The sequence below is a fragment of the Tamandua tetradactyla genome, chromosome 4, assembly GCF_023851605.1.
Source record: "Tamandua tetradactyla isolate mTamTet1 chromosome 4, mTamTet1.pri, whole genome shotgun sequence".
NCBI classification, from domain to species: Eukaryota; Metazoa; Chordata; class Mammalia; order Pilosa; family Myrmecophagidae; genus Tamandua; species Tamandua tetradactyla.
This window is the reverse complement of record NC_135330.1, coordinates 64,054,766-64,082,161: the sequence shown is the minus strand read 5'-3', so window position 1 is coordinate 64,082,161 and position 27,396 is coordinate 64,054,766. Positions and strand designations below refer to the sequence as shown.

The following is a 27,396-nucleotide window of genomic DNA, read 5'->3' as shown; positions in this document are numbered from 1 at the left end:
TATTTGGATATTACATTTATTTAAGCTGAATGAATGCAATGAAAACCACACACAGACTCCTTCTTCCTGAGAGGAGGCCAGTCTGGTCTGGGAAAATCTGACTGAAGTCTATAATATCTGATCTGTTAAACAAAACCTATGCTAGAGGTCTATAATAAGCTGAACTAAATGTCAAAGAATATACAGAGAACAAAACCATCCAGAATAAATGAATGAAGGAAATTAAATGCCTAGAAGCAGGCAAAAAATAACCAATCATACTAGGAAAATTGAAGATACGACCCAGTCAAAGGAACAAACCAACAATTCAAATTACATACAGGAGTTGAAACAATTAATTCAGGAAGTTTGCAGAAACATGGAAAATCTCATCAAAAATCAAATCAATGAATTGAGGAAGGATATAAAGAAGGGAAAGGACGAACAAAAAACAGAAATCTAAAGTCTGAAAAAACAAATTACAGAACTTATGGGAATGAAAGGCACAATAAAGACATGAAAAAAACAATGGAAACCTACAATGTTAGATTTCAAGAGACAGAAGATAGGATTAGTGAACTGGAGGATGGGACATCTGAAATCGGACAAGCAAAAGAAAATATAGGGAAAAGGGAATGGAAAAATACGAGCAGGGACTCAGGGAACTGAATGACAACATGAAGTGCATAAATATATGTGTTGTAGGTGTCCCAGAAGGAGAAGAGAAGGGAAAGGGAGGAGAAAAACTAATGGAGGAAATTATCACTTAAAATTTCCCAACTCTAATGAAAGACTTAAAATTATAGACCCAAGAACAGCAGTGCACCCCAAACAGAACAGATCCAAATAGACATACTCCAAGACACTTACTAATCAGAGTGTCAGATGTTAAAGAGAAAGACAGAATTTGAAAGGAGCAAGAGAAAAGCAATCCATCACATACAAGGGAAGCTTAATAAGACTATGTGTAGATTTCTCTGCAGAAACCACGGAGGCAAGAAGACAGTGGTATGATACACTTAAGATACTAAAAGAGAAAAACTACGAACCAAGAATTCTATATCCGGTAAAATTGTCCTTCAAAACTGAGGGGGAAATTAAAACATTTTCAGACGAAAAAATCACTGAGAGAATTCATGACCCAGAGACCAGCTCTGCAAGAAATACTAAAGCGAGCACTAGAGATAGATAGGAAAAGACAGGAGAGAGAAGCATGAAGTAGAGTATAGAAATAAAAACTATCAGTAAAGGTAAAAAGAAAAAAAATTAGAAATGACATGTAAAATCTAAAACACAAAATGATAGAAGTACTGCCCTTACAGTAATAACACTAAATGTCAATGGATTAAACTCCCCAATCAAAAGACAGACACTGGAAGAATGGATTAAAAAATAAGACTCATCTATATGCTGTCTACAGGAGACACATTTTAGATCCAAGGATAAACATAAGGTTAAAAGTGAAAGATCAGTAAAAGATATTTCATGCAAACAATCAGAAGAGAGCAGGAGTAGCTATACTAATATCCAACAAATTAGACTTTAAATGTAAAACAATTAAAAGAGACAGAGAAGGACACTATGTATTAATAAAAGGAACAATTCAACAAGAAGACATAACAACCACAAAAGGAACAATTCAACAAGAAGACATGACAACCACAAATATTTATGCACCAAGAGTGCTCCAGAATACATGAGGCAAACACTGAAAGCACTGAAAAGAGAAATAGATACATCTACCATAATAGTTGGAGATTTCAATTCCCCACTCTCATCAATGGATAAAACAACTAAAAACAGGATCAATAAAGAAACAGAATTTCAATAATACAATAAACAAACTAGACTTAACAGACATTTATACAACATTACAACCCACAACAGCAGGATACACCTTTTTCTCAAGTGCTCATGGATCATTCTCAAGGACAGACGATATGCTGGGTCACAAAGCAAGTCTCAATAAATTTAAATAGATTGAAATCATACAAAATACTTTCTCAGATCATAAAGGAATGAAGTTGGAAATCAATAATAGGCAGAGGGCCAGAAAATTCATAAATAAATGGAGGCTCAAAAACACATTCTTAAACAACCACCAGGTCAAGGAAGAATTCCAAGAGAAATCAATAAATATTTCAAGGCAAATGAAAATGAAAACACAACATACCAAAATTTATGGAATGTAGCAAAGGCAGTGCTAAGAGGGAAGTTTATCACCCTAAATGCCTATTTCAAAAAAGAAGAACAAAAATGAAGGAATTAACTGTCCACTTGGAAGAAGTAGAGAAATAATATCAAGCAAATTAACCCCAAAGCAAGCAAAGGGAAAGAAATAACAAAGATTACAGCAGAAATAAATGAAGTTGAGAACATGAAAACAATCGAGAAAATCAACAAAACCAGAAGTTGGTTCTATGAGAAAATCAATAAGACTGATGGACCCTTAGCGAGGTTGACAAAAAGAAGAGAGAGGATTCAAATAAATAAAAACAGAAATGGAAGAGGAGATATAACCACTGACCCCACAGAAATAAAGGAGGTAATGTGAGGATACTATGAATAACTTTATACTACTAAACAAGACAATGTAGATGAAATGCACAACTTCCTAGAAAGGCATGAACAACCAACACTGACTCAAGAAGAAATAGAGGACCTCAACAAACCAATCACAACTAAAGAAATTGAATTAGTCATTAAGAGGTTCCCAAAAAAGAAAAGTCCAGGACCAGATGGCTTCACGTGGAATTTACCAAACATTCAAGAAAGAATTAGTAACAATCCTGCTCAAATTCTTCAAAAGAACTCAAAAGGGAAGGCTACCTAACTCATTCTATGAAGCCAACATAACCCTCATAGCAAAGCCAAAGACACTACAAAAAAAGAAAATTACAGACCAATCTCGCTAATGGATATAGATGCAAAAATCCTTAACGAAATTCTTGCAAATCGAATCCAGCAGCACATTAAAAGAATTATACACCATGACCAAATAGGATTCATCCCATGTATGCAAGGATGGTTTAACACAAGAAAATCAATTAATATAATATACCATATCAACAAATCAAAACAGAAAAATCATGATCATCTCAATTGCTGCAGAAAAGGCATTTGACGACATTCAACACCCTCTCTTGTTGAAAACACTATAAAGGATAGAAAGGGAACTTCCTCAACATGATAAAGGGAATATACGAACATCTAACATCATCCTCAACGGGGAAAAACTGAAAACTGTTCCCCTAAGATCAGGAACAAGACAAGGATGTCCACTATCACCACTGCTATTCAACACTGTGTTGGAAGTTCTAGCCAGAGCAATTAGACAAGAAAAAGAAATACAAGGCATCAAAATTGAAAAGGAAAAAGTATAGCTCTCACTGTTTGCAGATGATATGATACTATATGTCAAAAACCCTGAAAAATTCACAGCAAAACTGCTAGAGCTAATAAATGAGTACAGCAAAGTGGAAGGTTACAAGATCAACACTCAGAAATCTGTAGTGTTTCTATACACTAGTAATGAACAATCTGAGGGGGAAATCAAGAAAAAAAAATCCATTTACACCTGCAACCAAAAGAATAAAATATTTAGGAATAAATTTAACTAAAGATACAAAAGACCTATACAAAGAAAACTACAAGATATTGTTAAAAGAAATCACAGAAGACCTAAATAAATGGAAGGGCATACTGTGTTCATGGATTGGAAGACTAAAAAATATAGTTACGACTTCAATTCTACCTGAACTGATTTACAGATTCAATGTAATGCCAATTAAAATCCTAAAAACTTACTTTTCAGAAATAGAAAAACCAATAAACAAATTTATCTGAAAGGGCAAGTGCCCCGAATAGCTAAAAATATCCTGAGAAAGAAAAATGAAGTTGGAGGTGACACGCTACCTGACTTTAAGGTGTATTACAAAGCTACTTGGTCAAAACAGAATGGTACTGGCATAAAGATAGATATACTGATAATGGAATCAAACAGAGTGTTCAAATATAGACCCTCTCATCTGTGGACAATTGATCTTTGATAAGGCACTCAAGCCAACTCACCTGGGACAGAACAGTCTCTTCAATAAATGGTGCCTACAGAACTGGTTATCCACATGCAAAAGAATGGAAGAGGATCCATATCTCACACCCTATACAAAAATTAACTCAAAATGGATCAAAGACCTAAACATCAGATCTAAGATCATAAAACTTTTAGAAGAAAATGTAGGGAAATATCTTATAAATCTTATAAGGGGAGGCTGTTTCCTAGATCTTACACCCAAAGTATGAGCACCAAAGAAAGAAATAGATAAATGGGAACTCCTCAAAATTAAACACTTTTGTGCATCAGAGAACTTTGTCAAGAAAGTAAAATGACAGCCTACACAATGGGAGACAATATTTAGAAATGATATATCAGATAAGGGTCTAGTATCCAGAATATATAAAGAGACTGTTCAACTCAACAACAAAAAGACAAACAACCCAATTGCGAAATGGGCAAAAGACATGAAGAGACACTTCTCAGAAGAGAAAATACAAATGACTAAAAGGGACATGAAAAGATGCTCAATTTCCCTGGCTATTAGGGAAATACAAATCAAAACCACAATGAGATATCATATCACACCCACCAGAATGGCCATTATCAATAAAACAGAAAATGACAGGGGCTGGAGAGGATGTGGAGAAAAGGCACACTTATCCACTGTTGGTGGGAGTGTAAAATGGAACAACTGCTACGGAAGGCAGTTTGGCAGTTCCTCAGGAAGCCAAGTATAAAATTGCCATATGATCCGGCAATACCACTGCTAGGAATCTATTCAGAGGACATGAGGGCAAGGACACAAACAGACATTTGCACACCAATGTTTATAGCAGCATTATTTACAATTGCCAAGAGATGGAATCAGCTGAAATGTCCATCAATAGGCAAGTGGCTAAACAGGCTGTGTTATATACATAACGATGGAATATTATGCAGCTGTAAGACAGAATAAAGTCATGAAGCATGTAATAACATGGATGGACCTTGAGGATATTATGCTGAGTGAAATTAGCCAAAAACAACTGATATGAACTAAAATTAGTGAATGAACTTGAAGAATTTCAGTTAAGAATAGAGGTTATCAGGAGACAGAAATAGGGTTGAGATTCAGTAATTGGAGCTGAAGGGATACAGATTGTTCAACAGGACTGATTGTAAAAATTCAGCAATGGATAGCACAATACTTCCTAATTGTAGCACAATAATGCTAGTATACCTAATGAAGTTGTATGTGAGAATGATAGAGGAAGGAGGGCTGGGGGCACAAATGAAACCAGAAAGAAAGATAGATGATAAAGACTGAGATGGTACAATCAAGGAATGCCTAGCATACAATGATACTGACTAAATGTACAAATTAAAAAACGTTTTTGCCTGAGGAAGAACAAAGGAATGTCAACATTGTAGGATATTGAAAATAGATGGTCATTCGTATTTTAAAACTTTAACTTACAAGTGAAACTAAAGCAAAAAAAAGTTTATTTGGTACAAAATTTATATTTTGACTAGCACATCTGCTAATATAACTTATATGGACAATTTAACATCATAAGTACATGGAATGTTGAATAGGGAATGAGATTTTGTAGGTTTGTCCAGAGGGATGTCCCGATAAATCCCAGAGTGATCTGAACAGCGAATAAAAAAGTATTTGCAAAGTCCCTTTAGGAGAATGGTGAGAAAGGGGAAAACTCAATTTCCCCATTTGGAGAACTTCTTGCAAGCAGTGGGGACAACCAAATCAACAGGCTGAGCCCTCTATCCTGGGGTTTGTTCATATGAAACTTATCCCCACAAAGGACAGGCTAAGCTTCTTAAAATTATGCCTAAGAGTCACCCCCAGAGAACCTTTTTTGTTGCTCAGATGTAGCCTCTCTCTCTCTCAGCCAGCACGGCAAGCAAACTCACCACCCTCCCTCTCTCTTTGTGGGACATGACACCCAGGGGTGTAAACCTCCCTGGCAACGTAGGACAGAAATCCTAGAATGAGCTGAGACTCAGCATCAAGGGTTTGAGAAAGACTCCTCAACCCAAAGGGGGAGGAGAGAAATGAAGCAAGATAAAGTGTCAGTGGCTGAGAGATTTCAGAGTCAAGATAACCTGGAGGTTATTCTTACGCATTATATAGATATCCCGTTTTTAGATTAAGGGTGTTAGGCTAGAGGGAAGAGCCTGAAACTGTACAGCTGTGTTCCAGTAGCCACATTTCTTGAAGATAATTGTATAATGATAAAACTTTTGCAATGTGACTGTGTGCCTGTAAAAACCTTGCGTCTGATACTCCTTTTATCTATGGTATGGTACAAACAGATGAGGAAAATATAAGGATTAGAAATAAATAATAGAGGAAACAAATGTTAAAATGAAAAAATATATATATTGGATAGATGAAAATACTAGTGGTCAATGAGAAGGAGGGGTAAAGGGTATGGGTATGTATGAGTTTTTCTTTTTACTTCTTTTTCTGGAGTGAGGCAAATGTTCTAATAAATGATCACGGTGATGAATATACAACTATGTGATGATACTGTGAGCAATTGACTGTACACCATGTATGGAATGTTTGTATATTAAGAATGTATGTGCTTGTACGTTGTTGTATCAAGAAAAAAAAAATCACAAACACATATACACCACAGACAAATATCTAAAAAACAAAGATAAGGAAAAAACATTAAAAGCAGCCAAAAAAAAAATACATTACATACATACAGGGAAACAACAATAAGGAATTCCAGCTGACTTTTCATCAGAACCAATGAAGGCCAGAAGACAAAGGAATAACATTTTAAAATAGTCAAAAAAATATTTTTTGATATTTTTTAAATAATTTAAGTATTTTTAATTACAGTAAAATATACATAATGTAAATAATTTTTAACCATTTTAACTGGATAATTCTTCAATATACTTAAACGGCAAAAATTCTCTTCTAGCTCTGGACCTGTGAAATTCAAAACAAATTATCTGCTGCCAATATGCAAAGGAGGGACAGTCACAGGATACATGTTTGCATTTCCAAAGGGAGAAATTGGAAGGAACACAGGGGTAACCAGACCCAAACAGTTCTGAACACCTGCAGGGAAAACTCCTTTGGATTTCAAAGTCTGAGAGTTATTTATCCTCAGGGCTTTAGAAAGCGGCGGCAGTCCCACCCTTTCCAAGGGCCTATGCAGCAACTTCGCTCTCTCCAAATACTGGGGTGGTAGCAATCTTGGAGGACATTGGGGAGATCACCTTCTTCTTAGCTCCACCCTCTCCAAGCTTCAGGATCTCTGCCATCTCCAGGGTACATGCTTAACCCCTCCAGAACAACGGGGTGACAGCCAGGCTCCCCCCAACCCCTGGTTTATGTACTCCACCCTCTCCAATGCTTGGGGTGACACAACTCTTCCTGAGCAATGAAATGGGAGGCCCACCCTCTGCTCCTAGGGCAAATTCACCCTCTCCACATATATGGGTGGATCCATTCTCCTGGGCCGAGGTTTCTTGGCTTTAGACCCTAACTTCCAAGGTTCTCACTCTGCAAACTTCAATTTGTCCCTTTTCTGTCCTGCTTTGTTTAGAATGGCAGTGGTTCTGTTTATACCAACAGTCTCTTCAAAGCATTCCAGGCCTTCTCCATCAAGCTTTTCACAGTTCCTCCAAAATCTTTCCCTATCCATCCCGCCCCCTCCGCCCCCCCCCCCCCCAAAAAAAACGTTCCAACATGTTTGGTATTTGCCAACTGCAGCAACAACCCACCTCTCCAGTATCAAACTGTTTTAGTCTCCCAAAGCTGACAGAATGCACACCAGAGATGGTTTGGCTTTTAGTAAAAGGAGATTTATTAAGTTAAAAACTTATAGTTCTTCAGAGGAAAGACAGCTAACTTTCATCTGAGATTCTCTCTTACACAGGAAAGGCACAGGGCAATGTCTGCTGGCCTTGTCTCCTGGCTTCTGGGTTCCAACAGCTTTTCCTGGGGTGATTCCCTTCTACATCTCCAAACCTCTGGGCTGAGCTGTGAGTGCTGAGATGAGGTATGCTGAGCAGCTGAGCTCTTTTCTGATCTCTCTTTTAAAACTTCAGCTAATTAAATTAAACATCACTCACTGCACAGGGCACTCTCCTTAGTAGACTGCAGATGTAATCAGCCATAGATGAGCTTCGCGTGCTAATAATGATTCACGTCCACAGCAACGGAACTAGACACCATTACCTGCCTAAGATTACACCTGAACCTAACTACCACATCATATATATGGGTTGAGATTTTCTCCCACTCTGTAGGTTGTCTTTCCACTTAGGAGGAAGGATTTACATCTGCAATTTAGCTATTTGTTTTCTATGCTGTTTTGTTCCTCCATTACTCCATTACTGCCCCCATTTTTTATTTAGTTGCCTTTTTTTAGTTTACCATTTGTTTACCATCTTCTTTCCTTTTCTCCATATTTTTTGGTTATTTTCTTAGTGGTTACCTTTGTAATTACAATTAACATCGTGAACTAATAACAACCTAGTTTGACTATTACCAACGTAGTTTCAATAGTATAGAAACTCACTTCTCTTACATATCTGTCCTCCCCTTTTATACTGTGATTGTCTCAGATTATATCTCTATACATTGTATGCCCATTAAACATAGATTTTAAATGTTATTTTACACATTTGCCTAAGTCATATGGGGGGGGGAGCAGTTACAAACCAAAAGTATACTGATAGAAGATTTTATATTTTACCTTTAGAAATGTTCTGTATTTCTTCTTATGACTTCAAGTTACTGTCTAGTGTCTGTTTATTTCAGTCTGAAGGACTCCCTCTAGCATTTCTTATATGACAGATCTTCTGGTGATAAACTCTTTCAGCTTTTATTTACCTATAAATCCCTTAATTTCCCTATAGTTTTGAAAGACAATTTGCTGGATACAGAATTCTTGGTTGACAGTTTTTTCTTCTATGGACTTTAAATATGCCATCCTAGTATCTGCTGGCATCTATGGTTTTCTGATGAGAAATCTGCTGTTAATCTTATTGGAGAATTCCTTGTATGTGACAAATAGCTTTTCTCTTACTGCTTTCAAAATCCTCTTCTTGTCTTTGGATTTTGATAATTTCACTACAAAGTGTAATGGTGTGGCTCTCTCTGCACGGAGTTCACTGAACTTCCTGGATGTGTACATTTATGTCTTTCATCAGATTTTGCAACATTTTCAGCTATTATTTCTTCAGCTACATTTTCTGCCCCTGCTCTCTCTTCTGTCTTTCTAAGACTTCAATGATGCATATGTTGGTATGCTTCATAGTAACCCATAGGTTTCTCGGACTCTGTTCATTTCATTATTTTTTCTTTCTGGTCCCCATACATTTGATAATTTCAATTGTCTTGCCTTTAAGTTTGTTGATCCTTTCTTTTGCTTGAGTAAATCTGCCACTGAATCCAACTGAGGTTTTCATTTCAATCATTATACTTTGAAGGTCCAAAATTTCTGTTTGTTTCCTTTTTGTAATTTCCATCTCTTTATTTTGATTGACAATGTTTTCCTAATTTCCTTTAATTCCTTGTTTATGGATTCCTTTAGCTCACTGGACATTTTTAAGACAGTTGATTTAAAGTCTGACTACTTGTTGCAATTTATAAGCTTCTTTAGGGATGGTTTCTGACATTTTCTTTCTTTCCTGTGAATGAGCCCTACATTCTTGTTTCTTTGCGTGTTTTGTATATTTTTTATTGAAAACTGGATATTCTGAGTATTATCTTGTTACAATTCTAAAAATCTAGTTTTTCCACTTCTCTTGGATTGCTAGGTTTTTGTTGAGATCTGGAGCCATCAATTTGTGACTTTTCCAAATTATTTTTCCTCCAAAATGGGAATGAAAAGAAAAAAAGAAAGAAAGGAATTGCCTCTTTAAGATTACTCTGCCACTTCTACCTTAGGGGGTACTGGAACAATGGCCAATCAAAAGCAGGGTTCAACAATCAGAATACATGGATTTTGAAGGACTAGGTTCTTATAACCCACCTGGCATCAGTAAGCTGCACCAGGAGCCTGGGCTGCAGTCCCCCAGTGATGCCTGCCAAGCACTAAACAAAGGGTGAAATTCACATATATTTACTGTTATCTACCAGTGTCATCCTCCAGCTCTTCCCTGGAGACTGCATAATGTTCCACTGGACTCCAGAGTTTCAAAACTGTTGATTTAGACAGTTCCTGTCAGTTTAATAGTTGTTTTAACAGAGGAGCTTATTCCTGGAGCTTCCTACTTCTCCATCTTTCCAATCCTCCTCACAGCCTATTTACACAAATTTTTTTAAAAACCAGCAAACACTTTTCAATTTGTAAAAACTCCTTGTGTTGTACATTATGCGATATGTGCACTTTCTCTAAGTATTTTATAATTCCATAAAAAGTTAGGGGAAAAAACTTAGTAAAGGGGATAAAAAGATAAGAGAAAAATACACATTTAGGACCTACTATAGTATAAGGAATTTATAGTAGGCATTTTATGAAAGGTTATTGTTAATAGTATTATTATTGTTACCACACAGAAAGTTTTAGGAGATCTAAGTAGACTGAAAAGCTCTAAATTTCCTGGGTCAAACCTTACTCCTCAATTTTATTTTAAGCTCTTTTTAGCACTTAACATAAAGCAGTATTCACAGTGGTGGCTGACACACTTATTGGGTGTGTGCTTTTCTGGGTTAGGGTATTATTCAAATACCAGGTTGCATTTGGCACTTTTGTCATCTGTCCACTGCATCTTTCTTCTCTACACTCTCTCTCTATATTTTTTTCAGTTGCTCTTCTTTTGATTCTCTCAATCTTCCCTTGGTTTATAAGGACTGACGTACCATGAGGCCTCTGTGTTCTAAACACAGCATCATGAGCTCTTTTAGAAAAGGCACACAGATACCTAAGAACTAAAACATCAAAAAAGTAACCTAAACAAAAGAATGTAGGCATCTTTGATGCAGGCATTCCCTTTGAGCTGTATCTTCCTCAGTTCAGAAAAAGCCTGGGCCACCCAGAGAGAAGCCCCAAGGGAGAGGGTACAAATCCTGACCTAGTGTCACAAAAACCAAAGCTAAAACACCACAAGCAGCACTACCTGCAAAGCTCCTCTCAGTGTTGGCTTTGGCAGCAAACCTGAAGCCCTTTATCAGCAGAGATACCTTTGAAGTAACTGGAAGCCTGCCATCCCCTTCTCAAATAAGCTCAGCTTCACATCCTATTCTTTCCTCCAAAGAGGACCTCTTTATCAGACATGAGAGAATAAAGCTCAATTAATCAGAAGAGATTCTGCTACCAAAAAGATAAACAGGACAACTAGAACAGCTGGCTGTAAAGCACTGAGCAGCTCTGTTAATGACTATGTTATAATGTGGAGGAAATTCAGTCAATAACTGGTACTAGGTTGTGGGGAGGAGAGGGAGAGCTAAATCACTCATCTACTCCTTCTCTCACAGATATTTCCAAGTTAAACTCTTCCTCGAGAAGGCAGAACATAGGGAAACAATATTTAGAAACCATTATTTTTCCTATTATTTAGTCAACAGAACCTAACAGGGACAGTCAGCTATACCAGCATTGTGGGTCATTTCTTCTTTTATTATTTATGACAATAATACTACAGAACATACCACATACCGTCTCATCCTCTCTCCTCACATTTTTGCCTTTGAGACCAAACAGCTGGACTCAAAGATTCTTTAGGTAGCCCTATCCCAGCCCAAAGGGGATCAACAAATGGACAGCATGCACCGCTTTTAGTATAAAATCTCCTCTACCCTATGTCACTGCCAGAACCATTTTCTTGGTGCCAAGGCATATTCCATGATCAGTCTTTTGTGACTAATCTATTAATGGTGAAAGGGCATGTTTAACATCTGTGGGTTCTGGGAAAAAGTATTGAGTCTTCTACATTTCTTTCTCAGCACCCTTCTTGCATACACGCCTTTCTGCAGTGTGACTTATTTACACTTATTTCACTTTTTCTCACTCTCCAAAAATAAAGGAGGAAATCACAATGAAGTTTCCTAAAGAAATGGGCCAAGATGTATTTTCAACACTGTCTGATACGGGGGCAAATACAGCTTATATACAGTTAGAAAGGATCTTATGCCTTCAGATATCCTCTGTGCTCTTAGGTTTCGCTAAGATGGAAACCTGAAGGAACATTTATATTAGCGGTTTTCAACTCACGCTCTATGTGAGAATCACCCAGGCCCTATTCCAGTGTGTCTAATCCATCTGAGTTGGGTCAGGACTTAAGCACTGGAATTTAAAAATTATCCTTTAAGTCAATGTTATCAAGGGATAATTTTACATAGAATGAATTTATACATTTAAGTGTACTGTACAATGATTTTTAACAAATGAACAAACCACCATCGCAATCAAGATTACATAACACTTTATCACCCTAAGAGTCCCCTGTGTCCCTTTTGGTTAACCCCCCATCTCCACCCCTGAACCCAAGGCAATCACTGATTTGCTTTCTATCACTATAGATAAGATTCGCCTTTGCGTTCACATACACTCTAATATGTATAAGTATTTCACTTCTCTTTATTTTCAAGTAGTATTCATAAATGGATATTTCAATATTTGTTTTTCCATTCATCTGTTGATGGACATTTGGCTGGTTTCCAGTTTTGACTACTATGAACAAAATATTTGTTTCCTATGGCTGTTGAAACAAATTACCACAAATCTGTGGCTTCAACAACACACACTTAGCCTCCTATAGTTCTGGAGGTCAGGAGTCCAAAATCAGTTCCACTAGGCTGCAACCAACATGTCAAGAGGGTTGTGTTCTCTTGGGAAGTTCTAGAGGATAATCTATTTCTTTGCCTTTTCCAGTGTCTAAAGCCATATTACTTGCATTCTTTGGCCTCTTTCTTCATCTTCCAAGCATCTTCTGTGATTCTGCTTCCCTTTGCTCCTGTCACATAGACTTCTCTTCTGCCACCTCTCTCAGATAATCCAAAATAACCTTTTTGACTTCATAACATCTTCAAAGTCTTTACTATATAAGGTAACATTTACAGGTTTCAGGGATTAGGATACAGACATCTTTGGGGCTTGCGGGTGGTGGTGGTGGGGCAATATTTTCCCACAAAAGTTATTTTGAATATTCATGTACAAGTCTTTATGTAGACATATGCTTTTAATTCTCTTGAGTAAAGGTCATGCATGGAATTGCTTGGTCATATGATAAATGCATGTTAACTTTATAAGAAACTGCCAAACTATTTTCCAAAGTGGTGAATCCTTTTACATTCTAACAGCAAAATGAAAATTCCATTGATCCAAATCCTGACTAATGGTATTGTCAGTCTTTTTATTTTTAGTGTATATGTAATATATCTGTTTATAAACGTAATTTGCATTTCCCTGATAATTAATGATACTGAGCTTCTTTTCATGTGTTTCTTAGCCATTTATATATTTTCTTTAGTGAAGTCTGTTCAAAATATTTGCTCATTTTTTTTTTCAAATTGGGTATTTTGTCTTCTTCTTATTGATTTCTAAGAGTTCTTTATACATTCTGATACATGTACTTTGCTAGTTATACGTACTGCAAATATTTTCTTTCAGTCTGTGGCTTGTCTTCATTTTCTTAACAATGAGTTTCCAAGAGCAAAAGTCTTTTCTTTCTCTCTCTCTTTTTTTTTTTTTGGTACATGATTCAGGAATTAAACCCGGTTCTCCTGCATATAAGGTGAGCATTCTACTACGGAACCACCTGTGCACCCTCAAGAGCAAAAGCTTTCTATTTTGACAAAGTATAGTTTACATATTTTTTCTTTTATAATTCATGTTTTTTATATTCTAGGAATTTTTTGTCTATTCAAGGACACAAAAAGATTTTTTTAAACTCCCCAGATGATTCTCAAGCATAGGCAGAATTGAGAACTACTCGTCTACTGGGAACCTGACCAAGCTTAACAGCATTCTCAATTCAGCCTGAATTTCTGCCATAGAATCTTGGGGTATTAAAGATAAACCAGAAGTGCAGTTATATAGAGTACTGATAAAAGAAGTATGCAAATTGAAAGACTATTAAAACTATCTGAATAGGCTAGCCTTCCAAGCTTAAGTATGCTACAAACAGTGAGTTGAAAAAGCAAACTCAGAGGTACTTTTAGTGTACTAGCTAAGTGAAAGGAGGAACAGAAAACAGGATTGTTCTCTTTCCTATGGGAAAAAAAACACACACAAGTTTATTTCAGTTTAAGCTGTGAAAATGGGAAAAATTATTTCTGTTCTTGGCAGGTTTCTTCAGAATATGCCTCTCACAGTGACCACATGGAGCTGCGAGTCAGACTTGGTAGCATTTGGCCATCGTTTTTGAAGCTATACTGCATTAAACAAATGAAGGTGGCAGCAATAATATTTATCCGAACTTTGGTTCCAACAGGGGTTAAACAGACTGAGCTTTCATTACACGAAAGGAGATGTCAGGAGCACCAATGGGCTCAATTTTCCCTGGAGTCCTAGACAAAGTGGGTCTGTTTTTAAGCTGTGGACAGGAGGCTACTTTCTCCAGATGTTATATTTAGCTAAAGCAATCTCCACCACGACTTCATGCAAAAAGCAAAATATGTCCCAGCAGACCTAACCACAAACCAGAGAGCCAGCAGAGAGCATCCCTTAAGGGGGTTCAGTAGCATAGAGGGGCTAATTGTGCAGCCGCCCTGACATCCCCAAATTAGCTAAAAGCCAGATTTTTGGCCAATTCTTGCATTTAATGAGTCTTTGTTTCTCTCTTACTAGAGATTCTGTCTCTGGGGAGAAAAACATGCTGCCCAATTTCACTTCCAACTTCCAGCTGCTTGCCCTGACACCTGATAGGAGAAACAATTCAATGTTGATGTTTAACACCTCAATATCTTTGGAATGTTTATGTGCAAGATAAAAGGTTAGGCTAATTATATAACTAAGTGAACTATCTGGAGTCAATAAAAAAGTATACGAAAATCCTGTACCTCATTCCAAAACAGTCCTAATAGAGCATGTGGATGGAAGTCTTAGGCTCTAGAGCCACATGACTGGATTTAAATGCTAGCCTCATCACTTTGTGGCTTAATTTCTTTAAGCTTCAGTTTACTTCTTCATAAATTAGGGATAATAACACAACTACCTCACAGAGTTATTGTGAGAATCAAATGAGATTACGGCCATAATCTTGAATTAAGGAAGGCACAAAATAAAGGAAGAAAGGAAAACAATGCCAACACCTTGGGTATGTAACATTTCCTTGATTGAAAAAGAAGAAGCCTCTGAAATAATGCTTCATGCCTCAGAAATTCAATCTTCAATTGATTTAGCTAACCCTTCCCCCTCTTCCTTCTTCCCCAACTTCTGTTTGTTTTTATCTCTGGGACTGCTATTTAAGTACCACTAACTGGTATCACCCAAACCCCTGGATTAGGATACTCACATTATCACAAATTCACAGTATATTATGTCTGGAAGGCACCATAGATATCAGATAACCTAAATTACCTTTTTATGGTTGAAGAAACTGAGGCACAGAAAGGCAAAGCAATTGTCCAAGATGTCAGAGTTAATGGCAAGAGTTGCATCTAAGAGAAATGTCACTTGGAAAAGGCCTCTGCTTTGATCCGGGAAACTTCACATAACTGACAGGGCAGCCAGGCACATTTCTTAAGCCACTTCTCTGATTGGAGTCCAATTCCTCATGTGCAACATATTCTAAACAAAATAGACTGAAAAAGCAAGATATAGAGAAAGAATGTTCCTTTGCCTATTATTCAAAGCAGAAAGGGTCTCACTCAGCCAAAACAGAATTAATCTACTCTTATGATCCATCTGCCAAGTCGGCTTCCACCTTACAGTTCTTTGCCTACACTTGGTCCCCAGGAGAGAGAGAAAAGAGATTTTTTATTCTGTTGCCATTCAACAATCCTAAGCATAGCCCTAATCAATTTAAATTTAATTGATGAAAATCTATAAAGATCAAGAGGAAGTCCTATCATCTGCAACTATACACAGCAATTTGGAAGAATCTCAAACATAATGCGGACTGAGAGAAACCAGAACAGAGTATGTACTGTATGATTCTATTTATACAATGTGTGAAGAAACCAAGCAAAACTAATCTTTGCTGTTAAAAGTCAGAACAGTGGTTCTCCTTGGGGATGGGGTATGGGGAATGTAGGGAGCAAGAGGGGGACTTCTGGGGCACTGTAATGTACCATTCTTAGGTATATTTTCCCTCTGGAGGTCAAATGCCCCATATCTTATATCTGTGTCATACACTCAGGCCTTTGGTGATATACGAAGGGGTACTTGAGGAGCCAGGACAAGCAGGGTTTTGCTATCTGGCTGCCTTAGCATAGACAGCACTGGGATCAGTAGCGACCACAAGATTCAGTAGGTCTAGTTCTTCTCCAACCTTTTAAGGCTGAGAGAAAAGGTTGCTGAGAGATGGGGTGAAGTCCAGACAGCTGAACATCTCTCACAAAAGTTGTTTCTCAGACGAACAGTGAAAATGAAAGAGGAAACGACAAGTCAGCCTCTTTCCTACTCAAGACTGCCTAAGCAGCTAATAAGGTCAGGGAGAAGAACTGAAGAGGTATCTGATTACTGTCAAGGTTTCTCCTAACTAGGTTTTAATTTTAGTCTCACACACGTTACCAAGTGCTGCAAAATAATTCAAATTAATGACAAGTAAGTTAGAGCAGATGCTAGAAATCATGATGGAGACAGTGAACGTACCCTCACCTCAGAGGAGAGGACACAGCACAGCCGGGCAACTAAAAAAAGGCCAGTGAGCTCCTGGAGCAGTTATCTTTCTCTTCCTTCTTTACTTTGTCAGATGATTGTACCCTCAATATTCTGCCTCTAAGACACAGAGAAAGCCCCTTCAGGGAGGTAATTATGCAGGTAAAGACTCTAAATCCGTTCTTTTTCAGGTGATAAAAACAGAAGAAATTAGTTCTAATTCTAGACCAAGTGAGATATGGGAAAGTCCTAATATTAAAATTGGAAACTTAACTATGAACAACAGCTACAGCTATTTACTGGAGTCCTTTCTCGTCTAGCCTCAAAACTTTTTTTTTTTTAATTTTAATTTTTTTTTTTAGCCTCAAATCTTAACACTAGATTTTGTTAGCTGGAAACCAGCGAATTGTAAAAATAGCCCTATTTAACCTCTTTCTATCTGGAGATATCAGATCTTGGATGTCAGACATAATATATCACATGCAATGGTTGGGGATTTTGCTACCATTTGTACTCAATCCTCATGAGTAAATGATTCCACCAAGAATTCAAGGTAAGAGAGTTCAGACAACAAGTTCCAGGATCTCCAGAAGTTCCTTAAGATTATCAGAATCATTTTGAGATATTGCCTTTGTCAAACTGCTTAATCGTTAGCTAAGGAATTTATGATAAATAATCGGGTCCCAGAAAGCATTTTTCATCCAGGGACCTAAAGACAAAGATATGTCATGATAAGAATAACCAAATTCATGAGTCCTCCTTGGCCAAGATGAGAACTTGGAAAAGAGAACTGAACCCAAAACCTGCATGAATTTGCCAAATGAACCAGAAGAGGAAAACATGAAATGATACTGAAGGTCTCTGAATCTCAACAGCTTCCCAAATCACTTAATGGAAACTACCAAGGCATAATCATTATTAATATATACAGACTATGTTGTGCTGCCAGTCCTGGGGTTCTTTCTTGCAAATGGTCACTTTCCCAAGGTTACCATTAATTCAGCTCAGAAAGGACAAAAAGATGTCAATTCAAATATATTTTCTCCATGAGTAGGTGGTAAGGAATGTCCAGGAGGAACGCCTTTGAATTCTTTTATTGCTCTTCCCAAGAGCTCCTGTGACTAGGAAAATCTATGTACCTTTTTAAAGAGTCTTCCTGAGTCCTCACTGACTTGGACAAATCGAGGAATGATATTGTTCAGGTAAATGTCACTCAGGGTGGTGTGGTCCCTGCTCTCCCGTTTCACCTGGTTTAAGAGGAGATTCCAGCAGTTGATGGGAGAGAGGACATTCTGATCCTTCCTGCAGAGAAACAACAACAAAAATCAATGTTGATAAGCAGCCAGAGCCAACATCTAGGACCACAGTCCATGTCACAAAATCACAGCAATTAAAGCGGAATAAGAAGGATACCTTTCCTGAAGCCTACATCTCATTTTCTCCTTTTACAAAAACTCAGGGAAGTAAAAAGAAGAAATAAAAATAATTAGAGCAGAGGGAGGGAAGTGAAGGAGAAGGGAAGAGGAGGAAGAGGAGGAAAAGGAACAGGGATGTCTGTTGAGCATTTACTATGTTCCAGGAACATGCTGAATGCTTTCTATGCATTATCTCATCTGAACTCTCTCAAATCATTGTTAAAAAAAAAAGAATTGTTATTATCCCCATTTTCTCGATTAGAAAATAGAGGCTCAGGGTGATTGTCACTTGCCCGGGACTAGTAAGAAAGGGTCACAAGGTAGTAAGAGGGAGTCTGGGATCAGAACCACAGTTCTGTGTTACCCAACTAGAACAGGCCTAGGCTAACTCCAGAGTCTATAACCTTACCTGGTAAATAACTTGGTTTGTCTGTAGGAAGGACCTGATGACAAAAAAAAGTCAGTAGAGTACTAGAGACTAAATCTCCCTGAAGTTATTTATTCTAGGATTCAATAAAGACAACTTTGAAGGCATTAGCTATGAAAATAATTGCTGAAAATGCTTCAGTACCACAGAATATATCTAAGGAGGTTTTGATCTCATTGAATGGGCCATGATCTCATGTCTCATGTCCCATACAACCAAGAACACAAACCATATCCAAATACATTTATTTCTAAAACTTCCATAGCTTAGACAGATACTGTATGATTCCACTTTTATGGCAGCATAAAGGTATAATCAGAGACTTATAATATAGAATACAAGGGACTTAGTGATACGTAGAAGCTAGAGATGGGTGAACCTTTAGCTAATAAGGTTGAACTCCAATGTAAGGGAATAGATAGGAGCAAAGGTGATTCTCTAGTGGGTCTAGAAGTAATACCATATTGAAGATGAACAAGATTGAAAGGGGTTATACAGACCTACGGGTCCCACTGACTCACACTAGAAATATGAATGAGTTCTGGTAAGAATTACTTCAAAGATATGATTCTTGTATAAAGAGTGTTTAAGTCCAGGGTCAGGGGAAAAATTGCTCTTGCATGCTATGAGCTATGTTCAAAAGGAAACCATCAGCACTACCACAGTAACAGCAGAGGTAGATAATGGGGGGAGGGACAAGAGTTAAGAGGAGGTTTAGATCTCTGATTTGGTGAGGGTGTGTTTGTTGGTTTTCTGTCTCCTGGGAACAATGAAATTATCTAAAATTGAGAATGTTGATGGACTGTGGACTTTGGGCCCTCTACATAATGCCCGATGAATGCAGGTGGCTCAAGGATGCCCTGATGGAGAAGCAGAATGGTGAATTATGCTGTATACTTATGAAAGAAGGCTGTGCTGCTACAAAAAGGAACATTGTCATGAGGCATGTAATGAAGTGAATGAACATGTGGGATATTTGGTGAGACAAAATAAGCCAGAAACAAAAAAACAACAATGGTATGGTCACCTTTAGAAAATGCTTATAAGAAAGCAGGGACCTAGATTGTAAGCTTTTAGAGCAGACATTAGGGCCAGAGTGGTGATTATTATTTCTGGATTTTATACAGGCTATTTTATATCTATAACCTGATATTCAGAGATAAGAACAAAGCCGAACAGATTAGGGTTAAAGTGGATTCAGAATATAGGGGTAAGTAAGGCAGTATCTATATTTTAGAACCACACATACTCTTTGAGGCCAACGGAAGAAAAGTTTATTTGATCTGGAACTGAAATTTTCTATAGTGCATAATCTAATCCAACCTATCTATATAGCTCATTTGAACAACTGAAACACAGCACAGAATAAGAAAGAGGTCCTTTAATCCTGTATAGATTATTGTAATGCCTAGAAATATCCTAGAGTATATTAAGCAGATAATCAAAAAGTACTGGCAAAGTCCCCTGAGGGAGGGGAGGAAGACTATAGAACTATTAAATCTTACCATCAGGGAATCCCGATACTGTGTCAAACTTTAGGGACACCCAAATCAATAGGCCAGGCCCTCGATCATGAGGCTTACTCTTGTGAAGCTTATGTAGGTAGTGGAGAAGCTTAGACTCCCTATAGGCATACCTAAGAATTACTTCTGGAGGACCTCTATTGCTGCTCAGATGTGGCCTCAGTCTCTCTAAGTCCAACTCTGCAACTGAAATGATTGCCCTTTCCCCTATGTGGGAAATGACATCCAGGGGTGAAAGCCTTCCTGGCAACGTGGGAGAGGACTCCCATGGATGAATCCAGACCTGGCACCATGGGATCAACAATTACATCCTGACCAAAAGGGGGAAAGGTGTGTAATTAATAAAATATCAGTGGCAGAGAGAGTTCAAACAGAGTCGAGAGGCTACTCTGGAGGTTGCTCTTATGCTTCAGGTGGACATTGCTACCTATCATAACCTGCTAACCCTCAACCAGGACCATTCCAGCCAATCCTAAAGAACATCTAGGGCAATTTATAAGATTCCACAAGGGTTCCAGGCACTAGAGCAACTTGCCAGAAACCTACAACCTCCAGACGGGTCCCTGGTCCAGATTAGTCCTGAAACCCAACCCAGCCTCTCCAGAACATCAGATATTTCCATCTCCCTACCCTATATGAGTTGACAGACCCTTCCAATATCAAAAATTTAGAATTGTCATAGCCCAAACAACCCCAAAGAGAGGTATGGAAAAATCAAAGATGATGGTGGAATTATACAAAGAAGACAGAATTTAACAAGTGAATATGAATGCTGATTTATTAAATTGATACCTCTTTTAGCCTCCAGTATTTTAGAGCAGCTAGAAGTAAAATCCTAAAATTGTGAAATTGTAACCCATGTCGAAGTCTGAAATATGTTCTGCAACTAATTGTGGTGCTGTGCTTGGAAATGTATAGCTTTTTTGTATATATGTTATTGTTCACAAAAAAAGAAGAGGAAAAAAAGTTGATTGTGATGATAAAAAAATATTTAAGCCCTCTAGCCTCCTATATTCTGGAGCAGCTAGAAGAAAGAATAGGAGAGGATCATATGGTAGCCCATGACAAATTCTGGGATCTATTCTGTAACCACAAATGAAGAGTGCTTTGAAAACTATTGCTTTTTTTTATTTCTTTGCTTTGTATAGTTATATTATACAATTAAAAAAAGTAAGCTGAAAAAACAACTTCCATAGCTTGAGTGGAGCAATAAACTGCAAAACCTAGATTATAATTTCTAATGAAAACCCAGAGAAGCAAAAAAAAAAAATACTGACTACCAACTCAGTTTGTAGCACTAATTTAAGCAACAGAAAGTTCTGCATCAGGAACTTGGGTTTCATTAAGTAGAGAAAGAAAAAGTAGGGTTCCTTTGTGTACTGCTTCTCTAAGGACTCACCGTACACTTGGTTCAGGCCTGGGTCCTTTAGACCTCACAACAACCTGATGAGATGGATATTATTAACTGTACCTCGCAGAAGAGAAAAATTGGACTAAGAAAGATTAAACACCATGCATGCCCAAGGTCACATAGCTAAAAAGCAGCAATGCTGGAATTCTCCCTCCTCTTCCCTCCCTCTAGTTAGACTCTTAACGCATAGAGTGGGGTGACAGTAGCTTGGTTCTTGAGTTTGTACTGCCTCCCTCCAGGGCTGGAGACCACCAGTCTCCTGTGATTTGTACAGCATGGAATTCAACTTAGAATTGTAGTGAGGTAACTATTAACAAATAGTCACACCACACCTTCTTTGGCTTCAGAACACATCAGGCCAGCAAATCAAGTGTCTGTCCAACCAGCACCAACAAATTACTTTAATCGTTTAAAGTAAATATTAGAGTTCAGATTGAAAGTGTTCCGTACTTTGTTCTCCCCCATCTCTCACCCCCAGACCCTACACTCTGCACTTCAGGCGCATACTATGTGCCAAGCACTGTGGTAACATTATGACTACTTATCTTTCTAAGAAAATTAAAAGATTTTTACTGGGGGGAAAATATACTAGATGAGAGGGAGATATACATGACGTTAATTCACTCCTTTCAAAAGTTAAGCATCTGAAAAAAAAGCAAATAGGAAACAATCCTAAATTCAAAATGGTGAGAAATTTGAGTACATGCATTCAGTGACATTTGATGTTTCCATTGGCAGGATAATTTTCGAACTGATTCCTAATCCATTTCAGTTACAAAATCCTAAATAATCCAATTGACATTTTTATTGGGTGTTGGTTTCTCTTGGTGAGATATCTAAACTCTTGGAATATACCAGGCAGCTACACTTGCTTTTTAAAGAGGCAGACCTCACAAGATCTCAGGCTACAATTTATTTCAATCTGCTTCTTATCTTGGATGAACATGGAGTGGTGGTCTCAATTGCTTTCAACATACTGCCGGTGGGTTCTTTTCCCATAGCGCTTAACACACATAAAAATGCTGCCATGAGAAGCAAAAAAAAAATACTACCAACTCAGTTTGTAGCACTAATTTAAGCAACCGAAAGTTCTGCATCAGGAACTTGAGTTTCATTAAGGAGAGAAAAAAAAAGTAGGGTTCCTTTGTGTACTGCTTCTCTAGGAATTATCGTACACTTGGTACAGGCCTGGGTCCTTTAGACCTCGCAACAACCTGATGAGATGGATATTATTGACTGTATCTTGCAGAAGAGAAAAATTGGACTAAGAAAGATTAGAACAAATGTTCCTCAGATATCTTAAATGAACAAGGTACAGTATTTGGTGCTTTAGTGGTTACAAAAGTGCCAATGTCACAGTCTAGTGTGGGAGACAAAGAAGGAAGGATGTATAAGGCAGACCAAACAGAGCTTTAATAGTGGTACAAACTACAGGCCTGCTCACTCACAAATGTACAGCAAGGATCGCAAGTGGAGATGGGGGAGGTAAGACCAACCTAATACACGGGAAAGGTGGCAGAGCATCAGAAAAAAAGGATGAGCAAACAAAAAATGGGTTAATAAGAAGGATGGGTGTAAGTGAATACCTTCTAAACTAAAAAGCCGTATTACTTAACACTAATAAATTTACGTTTGTTAAGAACTTCTACAGTGGTCTGAGTACTTTTATCATATGTATGTTTATTTCCATCCTACAGTAGGGCATCTTAATAGTAGGGCAGCTATTACCGGCTTCAGTGATCAGGAACTTTTAAACTGTATTCTGAGGAACTCTAGAAACACAGAGAATTACATTTCAATTTTAAAACAACTACAATGAGTGACACCCATTCATCAAATAAGCAAGGGACCCAAAACCCAATCTCCCTGCATTAGAGATGATCATATATCATCATGGGCTGCTTGGAGAAATAAGTTGCATGCAAGCCTTGGAATAAAAGATCGGCTGCTGTCACTGAATGGGTTAGAACTTCTGAAAAAAGTGCTGTTAGTTAGAATGGATGTAGCTCTACACAGGACTATTTTAAACCTAAACCTACTTGTGACACCTTGGCTTAAGCTCTACTGTGAGTGCATGACTTGACACACAGGGGCCAAGTTCAATTACATGCCACAGAAGGTTCAGAGGGATATGTTGGGTTCAAGGTAAACTGTGATGGTGTTATGAGAATCAACCTGCTCAATATCACACAATCTCATTGTCAATTATTGCTCATTACACATTTGGGGGCTTGTCCAATTATTATTTATGAAGGGAGATGGGAAAAATGGCTAGGTAATGTTAGTGATTCAACTTCAGAACAAAAAAAAAAAATTCTAATTCTCCTTTTCTCAAATTTCTAAATCAATTTAAGAATACCTCAAGATTACAACAACTCATCTGTATGGATGAGGATTTGCCTGATACAGGGCAACCCAAACCAAAACAAGAAATAACTTGGATGTTGAGAATGACATAAAAATATGACTCTAATTTATAATCCCGATTTCAGTATTTTTAGTTCATAAACATAGCTTCACTAATCTCATTGACTGCATCTATAATAAGTACTTTATAAATCTGCACTTTGAAACTAGATTCATACCAATAAAATGCTGCATAGGGCTCTTTCAAAAATGGGGATTCTATGCAAGATTTTTATTTTAAAAAGGAATCTTCAGCTTAAAAATAAAGCAGTATTAGATCCTGATGTCTGTTTCTTCTAGAAGGTCACAATCTATTTTATTACCTCAGCTTTTCATATAATATTTCTGGTTCTTTGAGTTAGTATACTTCCTCAGACATATTCCTCCTTTCAACTGAGGTATTTTAATTCATTCATTTATTTATTTTTGGATAGTGGCCGGACAGGAGAGGTGAAGGTAATGTGTGAGGAGGGGAACACGAATATACTGTAAAGACAATTTCCCCAGCCAACAGGAACAAAGACTGGTTTAAAAACAAGTTCAAAAGATGAAACACACTTCAAGCCGGAAAATAAGCAAGTCAACGAGACGTGATTTCATAGGGAGCATATGAAGGTTCTGCTGGAGTGGTTTCCTGCTCCAGTGACTTCGCAGCCTCATTTTATTTGGGGCTGCTGGAGTCAAGGAAACTTCGTTTGGTTAGGGGATTGAAATTTGTCTTTATATCTTTTCCATCTATCACTTGTTTGTGCAGTCTCTTTACTTTTCCCACTCCTAGAGCCTTAGGTTGTGTAATACTTGGGCATTTAGAGAAAAGGGTCTGCATCCCTTAGGAATGTGCTTAACAGCTGCAAACCTCCTCAGATACTAATCCCTAAAAAGTAGACAAAATATCCAGAAGTATTTTTCTTATTTAAAAATTTTTTTCAGGAAAAGATCAAGAAAACATAATACTGTACTTGAGAGGGATTGACTCTGGAGTCAAAAGAAAGGAGGACTGGAAAGTCACAAGCTGTTTGTACATCTGCAGAACAGATTATCATTATAAATGCACTGAAAGAGATAAATCTGCACAACTGAATCATTAGCTTCAAATATATCAGTCCAGTATTTATTTCTTCCTCAACTTAGACTATTTATGGACATTCAACAAACTCGGCAACAAACACTCAAATATCTAGGCGAAGGGTCAACCTGGCCTTTATATTACACATCTCTTTTTTTCTACATCCCTCTGCTCTGGATTGATTCATCTATAAAATAGACACATTCCCTATCAGTGTATATCTAGCTCCCTAAAGATCTTCAAACCGTGGGGCATGGTTGTAAAGTCCTGAAATACTTCTTGGCCTAAGTTACCATTTAATTAATAATTGCTTTGTTCATGGTTCTGCAAATGGAACACGTGGCACAAACTTGGCATTACCGGAATGGCTTGAACTTTTGCACTGGTATCTTAGACCAATAGTCTCTGACTTGCCCACCTCAGAGAGCTACTGTGTGAAAAAAAAAAATCAAATAAGATGATGGATACAAAAGAACTATGTTATCAGTAAAGCATTATACAAATGTGAGGAAATACTATCATTTTTATTTCCAAATAAACTAGAACACAGCTTTCATCAATTTTCACCAGGGTCCTTATCTGGCTCTGGACCAGGGCCAAAAGTGCAACGTGCCAAAAATGTACAGCCCTCGGCAAATAATGGTTGGGATAAGACAGCAGCAACAGGCAATTAACAAAGCAGCTGTAAATCTCTGGGAAGAACGTGAGGGAGATATCAACAGGAGAGCAGGAGTTAATCTTCCATTGTCCTTCCCCTAAGGGACAAGGTGGAATGATGAGAAGTCCTGCATTCCACCCTGGGAACTGTGTGCTGAGGCTGACAGGAAGAAATCCAAAGGGACCCCAGACTGCCAGAACCCTAGATGCTTCAGTTACTTCTACTGTGTCCCCCACTTCTCAGAACTCCTATCAAACCTGCTAGTCCATCTTCAGAGATGGCAAATATTAATACATCTAAGAAGAATATTGTTCCTTACTTTAAAAAAAAGACATGTAATGATAAACAGAGCCTGAAATGTTAACTACATCATTTGGTATATATATTATTGAACACCTATCTATGTGGAGGATAAAAAAAAGGTACACGCAAAATAAAGGGAATCATTCAGTGATGGCTGAACAAGAAACGAGTGACAAGGAGGAGGCTAGATTTTTAAATCTAAATTCCTTCCTGGCACCTTGATTAAAAGGACACAAACTGGAACAGCCAAAAAGGTTATTTTATTCAGATGAGTGTATTAGCCTTTCTGGCTTATTTTTCCTATTATGCATTTTGCTGATGCTGACAGAAGCAGACAGGCTGGAGAGAGGCAAAAAGCTGCAGCGATTTATAGTCTGACAGTGCCATACATAAAATCAGACCCTGGCTGACCCAGATAAGCCAGAGAATGGATTGGATTTGCAGAGGAAGGCATTCAAAGGAGGAGAGGGGAAAATCATCAAGGTGGGAAGTGACTTGAAAAAGATTCTGCCTGCAAAGGTGGCTGCTGGTTGTATAACCCAGTATAGTACAGTAGTAACCTGAAGGCATCTTTCAAAGTTGGGCGGGCAGGCACACTTCTTTGGCTTTATCACAGCCCTGACTTCAGCTTTGCCAACAATGAGATCAGAATAGGAGAGTTTAGAGATGAAAAGGAAAAGAGGCAGACAAAGGCAAAAAATATATATTCTATGTGTGGAGAAAAGAGCTTTCAAAATTTCAGGGACAAATTAGTACCACAAATTGTCTTTAGTAGCCTAGACAGACAATTAGAAAGGATTGAAGTAGTGGCATACCCACCTTCTCAAAATAGTCTAAACTATCCCCTATAATCAGGTTTGGGGGAAGAGTTGTATGCAAATGGGATTCCTGTGGTTCTGGATTAGTTCCATGGAGTCCACCCACACCCTTGGAAGGATGGCATGTCTAAGAGCTGGGTCCTTAGAGATTTGCTTTGAAGTTGAGAACTGAACTGGCATGGTCTCTGACATCTATTAAATGCTTAATAACTATTTCCTGAATAGTTAGTGGACTAAGGTTCCTCTGGGTTACGTCAGAGAGCTGCAAATCATCCCCAAGTCTGAGCCACTGTCGATCCCAACTGGAAATTTCTCCCTCAATTTATATAAGGGTGTGCTAGTTTGAAGCTGTTATGTACCCCAGAAAAGGCCATGTTCTTTTTTATAATCCATTCCTGTGGGTTCAGATCTGTTGTGGGTGGGAACTTTTGGTTAGGTTATTTCGATTTGAGATGTGACCCACCCCATTCAAGGTAGGTCTTAATCCTTTTACTGGGGTCCTTTATGAGAGGATAAAGAAAAGGAAAAGCCGAAAGAGCTCAGAGAGAAAAACCCTGAAGAAGCTAAGAGAGGACCCACAGAAACTGAAAGAGGTA

The 27,396-nt window shown here is 37.9% G+C and overlaps 1 protein-coding gene across 12 annotated transcripts in view; it reads right to left on the bottom strand.

Annotated features, from left to right (window-relative positions):
• SRGAP2 (SLIT-ROBO Rho GTPase activating protein 2) overlaps window positions 1-27,396 on the bottom strand; it is a 262,852-nt gene that overhangs the window by 114,198 nt on the left and 121,258 nt on the right. For all 12 annotated transcript variants that reach the window (XM_077157593.1, XM_077157591.1, XM_077157595.1 and 9 more), the window contains one exon: window positions 17,913-18,075. In XM_077157593.1, coding sequence (XP_077013708.1) covers window positions 17,913-18,075 — 163 coding nt within the window. The remainder of the gene's footprint in view (window positions 1-17,912; window positions 18,076-27,396) is intronic.